Raw genomic sequence first — 12,447 nt, 5'->3', positions numbered from 1 at the left:
ACAGGGCCAGCCAGTGCTGGGGGCACAGCCGGGCCCTGGTCTGGGAAGCCTGATGGCCCCAGCTTTCCCAGGTCCATGGGATGTGCCCTCCCCGCCAGCCCAGGACCCGGCCCCCGGCCCTGGCTGGTGCTGAGCGCTCGGCGGGATCCCCCTGTGCGAACTTCCCGGGACACAGACACTGGGTCTGAGCCGCGTGTCTGTCCATAGTCTGCAGCTTGGGAAGGCGGCATAGGAGGGGTTGGTGCGTCTGTCGTCTCCGTGGTGATGGTCCTTTCCTCCCACTCGCAGCATTACCATCACTTTGGGGACATCATCAAGGAGACCATGACCCGGACGAGGCAGAACGACAGGCTTCGCAACGCGCTGTCCCTGCTCCTTTGTCTGCAGCAGGTGAGTGGCCTGTCCCGGCAGGGCCCACGGCATCTTGGGACCGGTCCCCGCGGCTCCGGCCACAGTGTGTCGCCCAGCCCTGGGGGGCGTGCCCGCTTGGGGACGCGCCAGGCACGGGTCCTGCTGGGCCTCACTGCCCGCTCCTCGGGAGCCCTGCGCCCCCCCGTGGGGGGGGACCGGTCAGACCCTGACGCCTCCTGGTGCTGGAGGCTGTGGCCCCAGGGCTGCGTCCTAGTGGGCTCAGGTTCTGGGGAGACCTTTGGAGGGTCACAGATGGCACCCCCTGCCGGGTCCTCACGTGACCACAGGTGAAACACGAGGACCTCTCTCTGGACATGCAAGAGGACGAGACCCCACCGTGGGGGCCCCGCCATGCTGGCCCTCTGGGCTCCCAACCACCTTCCAGGGCCCCCACCACCCCAGCAGCCCCCAGGAGGCCCGGCTTACACCTGTGGACTTTGGGGGCAGAGCCCACGGACGTTCAGTCCCGCACAGCTGGCTTCTGTGCTCTGCCCACCTCCCGGTGATGGCACTGTTGGGATGGGTTCCCCTGCTGCTCAAGGACTGGACGTGGTCAGGGGTGTGTTGTGGGGACACACGGCAGCTCGTGGTGTGTGCCCAGGGCTGCTTAGGTGGACGGTGTAACTCCGTCCTCTTGTGCACGGAGCGGCTGGGCTCCAGCATCGGGCTGGACTGTCCCCTGGAGGCCTTCAGGTGTCGTCTTGCACAGTGAGCTAGGTCTCCTGATGGTCATTCGGGTTGTCCCCGACTCTCAGGGTGGTGTCCCCCTCCCGCATCAACTGACCCTCAGGGTGGACGTCCCCCCCCACCTGCTGACCCTCAGGGCGGTGTCCACCCCCCCACCATCCACTGATCCTGAGGGTGGGCGTCTGCCTTCTCCACATCAGTCTGTCATGATACCGAGTGAGTGCGTGTCCCGTGTCTGACTCTGGTCCTTCCATCCCCGTGGCAGCTGGTTCACCCAGATCCATGGAACCACAACTGGACACGTGGCTTGTCCGTGCTCTGTTGTGCTGCCAGACGAGTGTATCTGCCTGTAGTTGGGGTCTCCGTCCACATGTGGGGAGTTCTCGCCGAGCCCGTGTGGGGTTCCGTGGCAGCGGCGACCCGGGACTCGATGTCTTCTGTCCCTTCTCTGCCCGATCCTGGCTTTGTGCACTGAGTCTGGGGCTGCCCACCGGCTTGAGCTCTTTGCAAGGCCTGCCTTTGGTCCGCAGTGCTGGGGTCACGGCTCCCTACACAGCTGACTGTTGCCAGTGTCCGTGGTGCCGTGGGCGCCGTGGACTCATCTCTCTCTGGGGAGCTGAGCCTCCGTGGGTGTATCAGGAAGGGCCGGGATCTGGCATCCCCGCTGCCAGTGTGGGTTCCTGGTCCTTGTGTCCATTCTGCCTGTGGGTGCGGTGGCCAGGCCTCTCCGGGGACACTTGCTAGACCATCTCTGTCCCGTGGTTTTCCTGGAACACGGCTTCTCGGTCCCGATTCCACAGGCCATGCGGACTCTTGGCCCCAACACTGAGGTCTGCCTTTAGGTTGGACTGTTTGCTGCCGTTTTCTGTTCCTTTGGAAACGGCCTCCCTCCTCCTGGCCCAAGAACGGGTCTGCGTGTACGACGCTGAGGCGACCCTGATTCCCCAGAGCAAGCATGGCACGTCAGGGGCACCTTCCTGTCGTCTCAAGCCCCCTTGTGTCCCATTTGGTGTGTGCTTTCCCTGTAAATCAGGAGCGCCGTCCCCTCGTGGGTTTTCTGTTGCGTCTGACACACACACAGGAGCTGCGGCTGACCAGGTGGGATGTGGGCAGTACGGGTGTGCACGGGACGTTTGCAGGCTCCTGGCTCCTGGGCGCGTCTTGGTCTGTGCCACCTGCTCCCCGCTCCCTGGCATCCCAGCCTCAAGGTGGCTGTCCCAAGGATCCCTGCCCTGTCCCCCGTGGATGTCATCGGCCGGGGGCCCTGTGCTCCAGGAACTTGTCCCTTCTCTGTGCTGTTTTACCTCTGGGGGGTGGTGGGAGGTGGAGGGAGGCATCTCGGGATGTGCTGAACCTTGGTTCGTGGACATGCCCCTGGTGGCCCTGACTCCACCGCCCCTGTGCTCCTACAGCTGTTCCAGAAGCACGTGGACACGTATGGCATGGGCTACGACCCCATCGAGTTCATCTGCGGCCCCTTCTACTCCATCCGGCTGTTGGCACGCCGCTTTGCGCTCACCCTCGGCTTTGACCGTGCCCGTGACGCGGCCCACCTGATCCACAGGTACCTGCTCGTACGGGGTGCTGTGACAACACCCTACGCACCCCAGCCCTGGCCTGACCTCACCTGACACTGTGCTCCCCAGTCTGACCCTGTCTCTGGTCTGACCCCACCTGACGCTGTACTCCCCGCTGTGACCCCATCCCCGGTCTCACCCCACCTAACGCTGTGCTCCTCACTATGACCCCATCTCTGGTCTGACCCCACTTGATGCTGTGCTCCCTGCTGTGACCCTGTCCCCGGTCTGACCCCACCCGACGCTGTGCTCCCCGCTGAGACCCCCATCCCCGGTCTGACCCCACCTGACGCTGTGCTCCCTGCTGTGACTGCGTCCCCGGTCTGACCCCACCTGACGCTGTGCTCCCCAGTCTGACCCCATGCCCTGTCTGACCCCACCTGACACTGTGCTCCCCAGTTTTGCCCCCATCCTTCAGTTTAGTCCCACCTGGCGCCCTGAGCCTCACCTGACCCCACCCTTCTACTTCCCGTGTGAGCCCCACTTGACACCCCAGCCGTTCCCCGTCTGCCTTTGCCCATCGCCCTAGCTCCCCACTGCACACCCTGTCCCCAGGCGTGGGCTGGCGTTTGCCTTTTCCGAGTCCCCCGTGCCTGAAGAGGAGGAGGCCCGGCAGAGGTTCCCCAACCTCAGCTTCCTGCTGGTTCTGGCCGAGTTCTCCTGCAAGATCCCCCCTGCAGAGCGACAAGCTGCGTGAGTGCCCCGGTCCCCCGGGACGGGGACCCCTGGACGGTCGGCGTGGGGATGGGCTCTGGGGGTGCAGGGGTGGAAACGCAGACTGTGGCCCGGTGGGGTGGGGGACGTGGAAACCGGAAGGCTCTCTGCTGAGTGAGGGCTCCTATCTGGGCCCTTGCACTGAGCAGGGCCGCTGTCTGGGGTTCTGGGGGGCGCTGGGCTCTGGGCTGCAGCACTGACTGTGGCCACCAGGTGGCGCTCCTCTAGCACGGTTCCTTGGGCCTCAGCCCTGAGCCTGAACATGGGGGCCAGGGGCCATGGGTTCCTGGGGACCTGGGCTGGGTGTCCTCTGACCCCCCCCCTGCCTCGTGCTCCCTTGCCCGCAGACTCACCCACTTCCAGGACTCCATCCCCGAGGGCCTGCCTGTGTTTGGGGAAGGGGACATGAACCCCATGCTTGTCTATCGCAAGTCCCTGATAAGGACAGACTACGTGGCCCAGGGGGAGGAAGAGCCCGCCGCCAACCCGTTTGACGCCATATGCAAAGACAGCAAGCGGCCCCAAGGTGGGAAGGGTGTCTGGGGTTGGGAGGGGTGGCCCTTGGGCCCCGTAGCTGACCACACCCGGCACCTGCAGAGTTGCCCGTGGGGACGTGCTCCACCTGGACACCAGACACCCTGGCCAGCTCCAGCGCGGGGGACAGAGAGCCACGGAATTCCTCCAAGGGCCAGAAGTCCAAGAGGTGAGGCCCTCGAACTGCAGGTTGGGGTGCAGGGGTCTGCCGTCGGTGGGCAGCCTGTCAGGCCTCTGCCTGCCTGGTTTCGGGGTCAGCTTTATGGGTTTCTCCCGAGCAGAGCCTTGGGATGGCCGTGAAGGGATGCTGGTCTGATGGGGGTCCCACATGGTTCTGAGGCTGGGACGTGGTCCTGCGTGGGTCTGAGGAGGTGACGTGGGTCCCACTTGGGTCTGAGACAGGGACGGGGCTGGTCTGAAGGTGGGGGCGGTCCGCATGGGTCTGAGGCAATGACGTGTGTGTGTGGGTCTGAGGCAGGCAGAGGGTCGTGTGTGGCACACGTGCAGAGACTGCTGTCCTGTAAGGTCATGCTCTAGGGTGTAGCCAGGGACTCATCTCGTCTCCCCCACACCAACCGCCCAGCACAGCCCACGACTGTCCACGACTGCCCACGCGCAGGGTGGGATGTGACAGCGTTAGAGGTGTTACTGGTTGCCTGTGACTTAGGGCTGTTCCTCGTCCATGTCTCTCCGTGTCTTGTGTTTTCTGGGGCCATACACACCTGTTCCCTCCAGGGCCTGGGCTCCCACGGCCCCTGCCGTAGCCTGGGGCCCTATCTTGGTCTCCAGCAGGGACGTCTTTGATGTTGACTTCCTGTCATCGGAGGACTCTGAGAACTCTTCCAACGAAGACGTGGACGTGGAGGGCATCTCCGTCCACGAGGTTGGTGCGGGCTGGGGCTGTGGGTGGGGGCCATGTGGGGGCGGTGGCCCGGGCCTGCCTTTCCTGCCACGGCCCACGCTTCTCAGGGTGGTGTAAAGGCAGGACATCCCATCTGACGGGTCTCCCGGGTGACACTGGCCTCTGTGCCCATTGGGGGTGGAGGCAGGTCCGTCCGCACGTTCGGGGGGTGGTGGGATTCGGCTGTGGTCCGGCAGCTCACCCGGTATGCGGCCTGTGGACCGTCCGAGGCTGCTGGGTTGCGAGGAGGCAGGGCCCGGAGCCGTCCCAGGTGCCCGGCTGTGTCTCCAGGCTCCCGCGGTGTGCTGGGGCCCCGAGGCTGGGTGTGGTGCCCATCCGTGGCCTGCTTGGCTCAGGACACTGGGTTTTAGGGCGCCCTGGGGTCCTCGGCATCTGGCTCCTGCCTGTTGGCCCCCAAGATCCGCGGGTCTGGTGCGTTCCTCAGAGCGGTGCTCTGGCACAGCAGCCTCGTGTGGATAGCCCCGTTCCCCCCCCGGACACCGGGGGCCAGGGTCCGTGCGTCCGCCTGGGGTCTCAGGCAACAGAAGGCCGTGTCCCCCGCCCACCCGCGTCCTGGCCAAGCTTTGGTGCCCTCCGTCCACTGCGCAGCCCACCAGTGTTCCCACCCCACGCTGAGTGGGAACCAGCCGGGCCACAGCGTGCACTGCTGTCCACCTTCCCGTCCACGTGTCTGGGGTTCTGAGCGTCGTCCTCTCCGTCCCCAGGGCGCGTTGGACTGAAGAGGACTCGGGCCTTGGGACTCGGTCAGCAGTTCCAAGTTCCTCCTCGGTGGTCGACTTGAGTTCCTGGGCTTGGGGAGCCCGTGGCGTCCAGGTGTGGCTGACGCAGACCCCCGGGGCTCCAGGCGGACGGCAGTGACCCCCGCCTCCCGCACCTGCGCACTCCAGCCGTGTGTGAGGAGAGAAGGTCACGTGACCGTGGACTGGGACCCTGGGGTGCCCGCACCCCCCCCCCACCGACCCACCAGGTGCCTACCGGCCTGCGGCTTCTCTGGCGACCCCTGTGCTTGGCTGGAAGGTCCCGGAAGCCGCCTCGCCCGCTGTGGACCACGGTGCCGGCCCCCCCGGCGGGCGTGCTCCTGTGTGGCGTGGCTCTGGCCGGACCGTCCGCGCTTCCTTTCCCGGCTCAGGACGCCGCGGCTGGGCGATTCCCGGCGTCTGTTGCCGAGAGCCCGCGGCCGGTGGTCGGCTCCACCCCCGCACGCTCGGACACACTGGCTGCGTCCGACGCGGGCTGGGCAGGACGCGCATTGGCCGACCCCGACGTGCTGGGGGCTCCGCGCCTCCGATCCGCGTTGGTGCCAAACCGAGCTCTCTGGGCCACGGTGTGCACGAGGACGCCCCGAGTGGACACGGAGAGCGAGGCTGGGCCACGGGGAGGACTCCGGCCGGTCATGCCCGGGCGAGAATGGGCTCAGGAGCTCCGGCCCGGGGGACCCTGTGTAGACCTGGGCCGGGGGTTTTCTGTGTAGACGTGGGCCTGGGGAGCTCAGGCCTGCGCAGACCTGGGCCTGGCGGGTTGCCGTCCAGGAGGGACACCTGTGCCTCTGGCTGTCCCCTCCCCGGCACCGTGGCAGCTGTTGTGGGGACGCATAGCCCTTGATGGCGGCCCGGAGAGCATGGGTTGCCCGCGGGCAGGGCTCGGCAGGAGGGACACCGTGACAGACACTCCGGGCCCCACGGCGCGTGACCCTCAGCTGGACTTGCCGTGCCCCAGAGCCATGCCCACGGCGTGGTCTCCCGTGCTGTCACTGCCGTCTGTCCCCAGTAGCGTCCCTGCCTGGCATCTGTGCCCTTTGTGATCTCTGTGTGCTGTGTCTGTGTCGTGGGCTGGGCGAGCCGAGCCCTTCACAGAAAATCCTTAAGTTCTTTATTCGAAAATATAGACGTGATCTCATAAAACATTTTTAAACTGCTCCACACACCAAATAAAAGTTAACTTTACACGTTTTGTACATTGACACGAAAACGTAAGTACGCACGAGACGTGCTCCGTCCCGTACCCCGCGTGCAGGGCTGCAGCTGGGGTGGCGCCCGGAGACGCGCCTGTGGACGGACGGAGGGTCCCGGGGCCCCTGGAATGTTCCTGACCGACGCGTGAGAACGGCGCAGGACCGTCCGACACCCGCGGGTCGGTGCACGGCTCACGCCCCCGGGGCTGCCCCAGTGCAGCAGTAGCTCCCCTCCGAGGAGACGGTCGGCCGAGCCGGTGACTCTCCAGACACCCACACTCAGGACCTACACGGCACGTCTGTCCCCGCCGGGCCCAGCCAGGGGCTTCCGGACAGATGGCATCTCCTGCCGGACACGCGGGGACACACGGTCAATGACCACCGGACCGGCTTCCGTGTTGGATAAATAAAAACTTTTCATCCCATACAAATTACTTCATTTTCTATAAAAGCTCAGCGATCAAGCGGTTCTGTTCTTTACATGACAGCGGCTCTGCGTCCAGTTCTGGGCCCAGGTCACGCGGGCGGTAGGTCGTCGTCCTCACACACGTACTCGTACAGGTCGACGGTGCCCAAGGTGGACGGCGCCTCGAAGAAGGGCCTCTGGGCCAGCGGAGACCTCAGGGAGCCCAGCTTCTGGTCCACGGGGCTGGGCTCGGCTTCGTACCTGCAAGGAGCACAGGGTGAGCACAGAGGGGCCGTCCCGGTCGGGGCGGGACAGTGCCGGCAGCCCCCGGTCGGCTGGGAGGTTACCGCGTGGGAGCCCCAGGCCCAAAGCGGTCCCTGGCGGGTTCCTTCCTCCTGAAGGGCGGAGGAGGAGCGTGCCCGCACTCGGATGCCAGTGTTCCCTGGACACCAGCATGAGACGCGGAGCCATGAGGTACGAGGCCACAAATCAAGTTTGTGGACGGGGTTGGACGCTGAGCGGGGTTTGTTCTGGGCCGACATCAGAGCTTGGGGTCGGTAACGACCCGTCTGCACACAGGACTGGGAACCACAGGAGGACACGCGCCCCCTTGCTCCCCACACTGTCGCGGATGTTCTAGAAGCGTGGCGGCGAACAAGAAAGCGTCCTCACCGGCAACGCGCCCGTCCACACGGAGTCCCAAAGAACCGATGCAAACGCCCCCGCAGCCGACAGGTGCGTGGGACACACGTGCGCGCCGCAGACCGATACGCCAGGACAGTGCGCGCTTCCCACGAACGACCACGACCTCAGGGTTAAACCTTGTCATATCCCGTGTCAAGAAGCACTTACGTGACCAAGGACAGACAGGTCCAGGCAAAGAGCCCGAGACCCGAGCACAGAGACACGCTGGTGGGTGAGGACACCTTCGAGACCGGCCGTCTCCACACCACCAGGGATTTTGGAAAAATCGAACCTTCCCCTGCTGTTCTGTACAAACGGACAAGCTTATCCTGAAATTAGCCGTATCAGCCGAGGAACCGACGGCACGACCGGAGAAGGAACGCCGGTGGGATCCGACCAGGGATCGCCGAGTCTCAGCGGAGCCACAAACGCAACCCTGGTAGGGGTGGCTAGTGAAGAGCACAGACAGGTCCGAAAACAGCCCCCCCCCCCGCCCCGCCAGCAGGGCCGGGGAGTCTGTTCTCCAACCTCCACCCGAGACCCCGCCCTGGGCGCGCGGGCCTCACCCAGAGAGCCACACGCAGATTCCACGACTCCTGCGGAAACGCGAACAGACCTGGTACGTTCGGGAGACCTGGCTCGCGCACGCCTCACTGTAAACACACGTGCTGGCCCCGTGGCTGGTTCCGCCCCAGACGGAGCCCCAGCACCGGGGGAGGAACCTGGACCCTCCGCTCAGGCCCCACGGCAACTCAGCACAGGCCACAGACCGGGATGTGGACCGGGAAGCCCTGAATCGTGGGCCAGGTCGCCGTGGGTTTGGGCAAGGCCAGCAGAGTGTGACCCGGACACCAGAGTGTGACCCGGACACCAGAGGCATAGTCCAAGGCGGCAGCGGACGGGGACTTAAAACCTCATCCGCGGGGAGCCTGCTTCCCTCTCTCTATCTCTCTGCGTCAAATAAATAAAATCTTAAAAAAAAAAACACCTCATCCGCGTGAGCAGCGTCTGGGACACACATTCCAACAAACAGGGCCGCGAGTGCAGAGGGAAAGTCAGTCATGGATCCGACAGAACTCGCACCCGGAGCCCTGAAGCCTCAGTGAGAGAGCGGACGGCCCAACGCACAGAAGCGCAAAGACCCAGCACACCCCGGGGGGACCGACAGCGGCCAGGACGCAAACACACAACGGGCACAAGGGGCCACGCCCGGGACGGGCTGACCCATCAACCGCCACACACAGACCGCGAGGACCGTCCCCAGGGCGGCCGTGTGGGACGTCACTGCGCGGGTTCTGCAAAGGTCTACAGGTGTCCCGTCGTGATCCGCGGCCTTGGGCACGGAGCCCAGAGACGTGAGAACCCACGTCCACACGAGGCCAGGGTGGGAGAGGTTCACGGCGGCGCTACTCACATCTGTCCAGAAGCAGACGAGAAACCGCCAAACGCCTGTGGCCTGGCAGGGGGTCACCTGGAGCCAGGAAACTGCTCAGCCAGGACACGAGTCCCCCACGCGCCCACCAACAGCCGCGGCTCGCTGACAGGTTACGCGGGCACAGCCTGTGTGACGGGACGGCAGGTCCCGCCTCTGCGGGGTCCAGGAAAACCACAACTGCCAGGCGAAGCCCAGCCCAGCCCCTGCCCCGAACCTGGGTGGGGAGGGCCCGGGATCGCTCCAAGTGTCCCCTGCCGTTTTGAGATCCTCTTGGAGCTGGGGGTTGGGACCCCCAAGCAGGCAGCCCTGTGCCACCAGACCCAGAGCTCCTGCATGGAGGTCCCGTTCCTGAGGGCGGAGGGGACGCCTACCATGGGCTCCAGACCTAGTCCAGGCCTGTATTCCACGTGTGCAAACACACCTGACCCTGCGTGACCCCCACCCAGGCACCGGAGAACATGCGTGTGACCAGCGCCCGTCAGGAGTGTGTGGGACACCTGCGTCCCCACCGCAGAACCCAGGCCTTTGTACGCACCTGAAGGCCCAGGCCTGGAGAGTGGAACGGGGACTGGGACGGGCCACAGGCCTGGGAGAAGGAACCCCCGTCGATCCCACATGCACTCAGTCACGGGGGAGGGGACGGTGGCAGCAAAGGGGCCTCAAGGCCTGGCTCCCTGCATTGGTTTCGAGCAAATACCAAGGACAACGTTCCCAGCCGCAGCGACTCTTGGCGGGGGGGGCGGGGGGGGCTGTTGGGTCGTCGTCCAAGCCGGGCTCTCCAGGATCCAGCCCTGGGCTGTGAGCATTCCCCGCAGTTGGCGGGAGGAACGGACCGGCCATGAGATGAGCCGGGATCCCGGTGACCCAAGGCTCGGGACAGAAGGGAGCCGGCCATGATGCGGGCAGGGAGCCGGGGGAGCACGTGGGCAGGAGGGCTGTTAGCAGGGGTATGGGGCCGGGCCGGGCTCGGGGCCGTAGGCCTCACGCAGCCTGACGGCACGGCCTGCCCCGGGCCCTGCTGGCTGGACTCCTGGGCCCCGCTCTCGGGGGCAGCAGAGCAGCAGCACCTCCAAATCTGTGTCCGGGAAAGGGGCGGACGGAGGAGCCCGGGACAGGCCGGGGCCGGGCGCCCCTGCTCTCGCAGCGAGGGTTCTGGGGTTTCTGCACACTTGGGGCCTGGCTCGGCAGCCCCCGGGTCCCCGGGAAGGGGCCTCTCAGAGCCCCTCTGGGGCCGGGCCCGCGCATAGGCCGCAGCAGGGCGTGTGTGGGTTTCCTGCGGGACTCAGGACACCCAGCAGCACCTTCTCCTCCCCACCCAGAGCTGCCCACGCTTGTCCCGTGAATGCCACCGCCGCCCGAAGGAAGAGGGCAGGCAGCCGCCACGAGCCACCGTCTCCGGCCTGAGCCCGTTGGGAGTCAGGTGGACACGGGAAGGGAGGCGCCCACTGCCCACCTACCACCCGCGTCCCTCCTGGCCGTCCCCACGTCCTGTCCCACACTCACCCGTCCTCCCACGGCTCCCCTGCAGCCTCCTCGGCCACCAAGATGTCGTACTCCTCGGCCGCATACTTCTCCCAGTCGGACAGCTCAGGGCCTTCGCTGTCACTCTCCTGGACAAAACACGTGTGTCACGCGGCGCGGACGCGGCCGGCACCCCACGTGCTCCTCGCCACACTCACCCTGAGCAAGGAGACCTGTTCCTTCTGCTCGTGGTCGAGGTACTTCTCGATGTTGAAGAAGGTGTCAAAGAACACGTTGGCGAGTTTACACTTCTTCAGGTCCCGGAGGGTGATCTTCCCTGCAGGACACGAGACGGTTCAGACGATTAGTCCCAGAAGGACTCGCGCTAACCGGCGTCTGACGCGGCTCAGAGAACGTGGCGCGATACCGCGTTTTCTGCCCAACTGGGCCTAAGGCGGCCGCACGAGGTGGTTCCTGTGTGGGCGGGAGGCTAGGTTGGGGAGCGGTGCGGACCAGAAGCCGGGGGTCCCCGTGTACCCCCGAACGGGTCAGAAGACAGACAAGGACGCGGAGTGCAGGAACAGTCTCTGGCCAGCAGGGGGCACCCAGGCACACATCATGGAGCGGGACAGGAGGACAGGAGGAAAGCCACCGCTAGGGAGGAGGACCTGGATGTGATGGCCCAGAACGACTCTCAAAGACCATAAATACCCCCCGACCAGGATCCCACAGCGTGGAAACAACACTAATCGAGGTATCACAGTTTGGGAAAAGTCTCCCTCTGTCCCTTTGACCTCTGAAGTGTCCTGGGGTCCCTCCTTGTGGCACAGTTGGCCTCTCCCTGGACACAGGCTTCTCAGCTGAGGGGTGCCAGGAGGATCCCAGGTAGGACCCTAGGAGGGGGAGGAGAAGGGGACAGGTGCCCATGGCACCACCCCACACCAGGAACTTGGGCTTGAGGTCCCTAAGGTGGGAATCCAGGGAGATGTGGGGTCAGGGACATCTGCCTTCCTGACCCTGGCAGAACCGGTATGCTCGCCCAACAGGACAGGGCCCTCAGCACGGGTGAGAGCCCAGGCGGGACACATGGGGCCTGAAGGACACAGGAGACAGCCGGGACACACTGTGTTGTCTCCACACCCACCAGTGGCCACCACCGGTAAACAAGGGTGCTCATGTCACACGTGACACCAGCTCAGCCAGTCCTGAGTGGGGTCTTGGGACAATATGGTTGGTACCAGACCTCCCCATCACCCCCGTCACCAACTCAGAGTAGGGATGTTCATTTCCTGAGTGCGTGTCCCTTCACAAGGGTGTCTCTCACACGGGGTATCACACCTCACATGGGCACATCTCCTTATATGAGGGAATCCCCTCACTTAAGGGAAATGTGCCCTCACCCAGAGGCATCCCATCTTACAGGAAGAACATCCCATCACACGGGGTATCCCTTACATGCGGGCGTACCACAGGGGGACATCTCACATGGGGGGGATCCCCTCACACGAGCACATCTCACATGGGGTGCCCCTCACATCTTGCAGAGGGGACTTACCCTCACGCAGGTAGGGACACAATACCACGGGAATGTCTCCTTGGGTACCCCCTTACACAGGGGGACATCTCATATGGGGGGGGTGACATCACAGCCACTGGGCGAAATCA

At 65.1% G+C, this 12,447-nt stretch overlaps 2 protein-coding genes across 8 annotated transcripts in view; one reads left to right on the top strand and one right to left on the bottom strand.

Moving 5' to 3' along the window:
* The window catches only part of LOC111157090 (cohesin subunit SA-2-like), a 54,755-nt gene extending 49,153 nt beyond the window's left edge, over window positions 1–5,602 (top strand). For 6 of the 7 annotated variants that reach the window (XM_022518323.1, XM_022518322.1, XM_022518321.1 and 3 more), the window contains 7 exons: window positions 289–390; window positions 2,511–2,662; window positions 3,231–3,368; window positions 3,737–3,915; window positions 3,987–4,092; window positions 4,713–4,806; window positions 5,550–5,602. In XM_022518323.1, the coding sequence (XP_022374031.1) occupies window positions 289–390; window positions 2,511–2,662; window positions 3,231–3,368; window positions 3,737–3,915; window positions 3,987–4,092; window positions 4,713–4,806; window positions 5,550–5,564 (786 nt within the window). In that variant the 3' untranslated portion in view covers window positions 5,565–5,602. The remainder of the gene's footprint in view (window positions 1–288; window positions 391–2,510; window positions 2,663–3,230; window positions 3,369–3,736; window positions 3,916–3,986; window positions 4,093–4,712; window positions 4,807–5,549) is intronic. The other variant, XM_022518319.1, reaches the window with a different exon arrangement.
* Window positions 5,603–7,297: 1,695 nt separating this feature from the next.
* The window catches only part of LOC111157091 (protein phosphatase 2 regulatory subunit B''beta), a 51,338-nt gene continuing 46,188 nt past the window's right edge, over window positions 7,298–12,447 (bottom strand). The window contains exons 11-13 of the mRNA XM_022518324.1: window positions 11,001–11,119; window positions 10,825–10,931; window positions 7,298–7,463 (exon numbers count right to left, since the gene is read on the bottom strand). Coding sequence (XP_022374032.1) covers window positions 7,313–7,463; window positions 10,825–10,931; window positions 11,001–11,119 — 377 coding nt within the window. The 3' untranslated portion in view covers window positions 7,298–7,312. The remainder of the gene's footprint in view (window positions 7,464–10,824; window positions 10,932–11,000; window positions 11,120–12,447) is intronic.

This window comes from Enhydra lutris, unplaced genomic scaffold (genome assembly GCF_002288905.1).
Source record: "Enhydra lutris kenyoni isolate GAN:26980312 unplaced genomic scaffold, ASM228890v2 scaffoldscaffold52, whole genome shotgun sequence".
NCBI lineage: Eukaryota > Metazoa > Chordata > Mammalia > Carnivora > Mustelidae > Enhydra > Enhydra lutris.
Note: the sequence above shows the minus strand (reverse complement) of the source record. Positions and strands in the feature narration are given on the sequence as shown.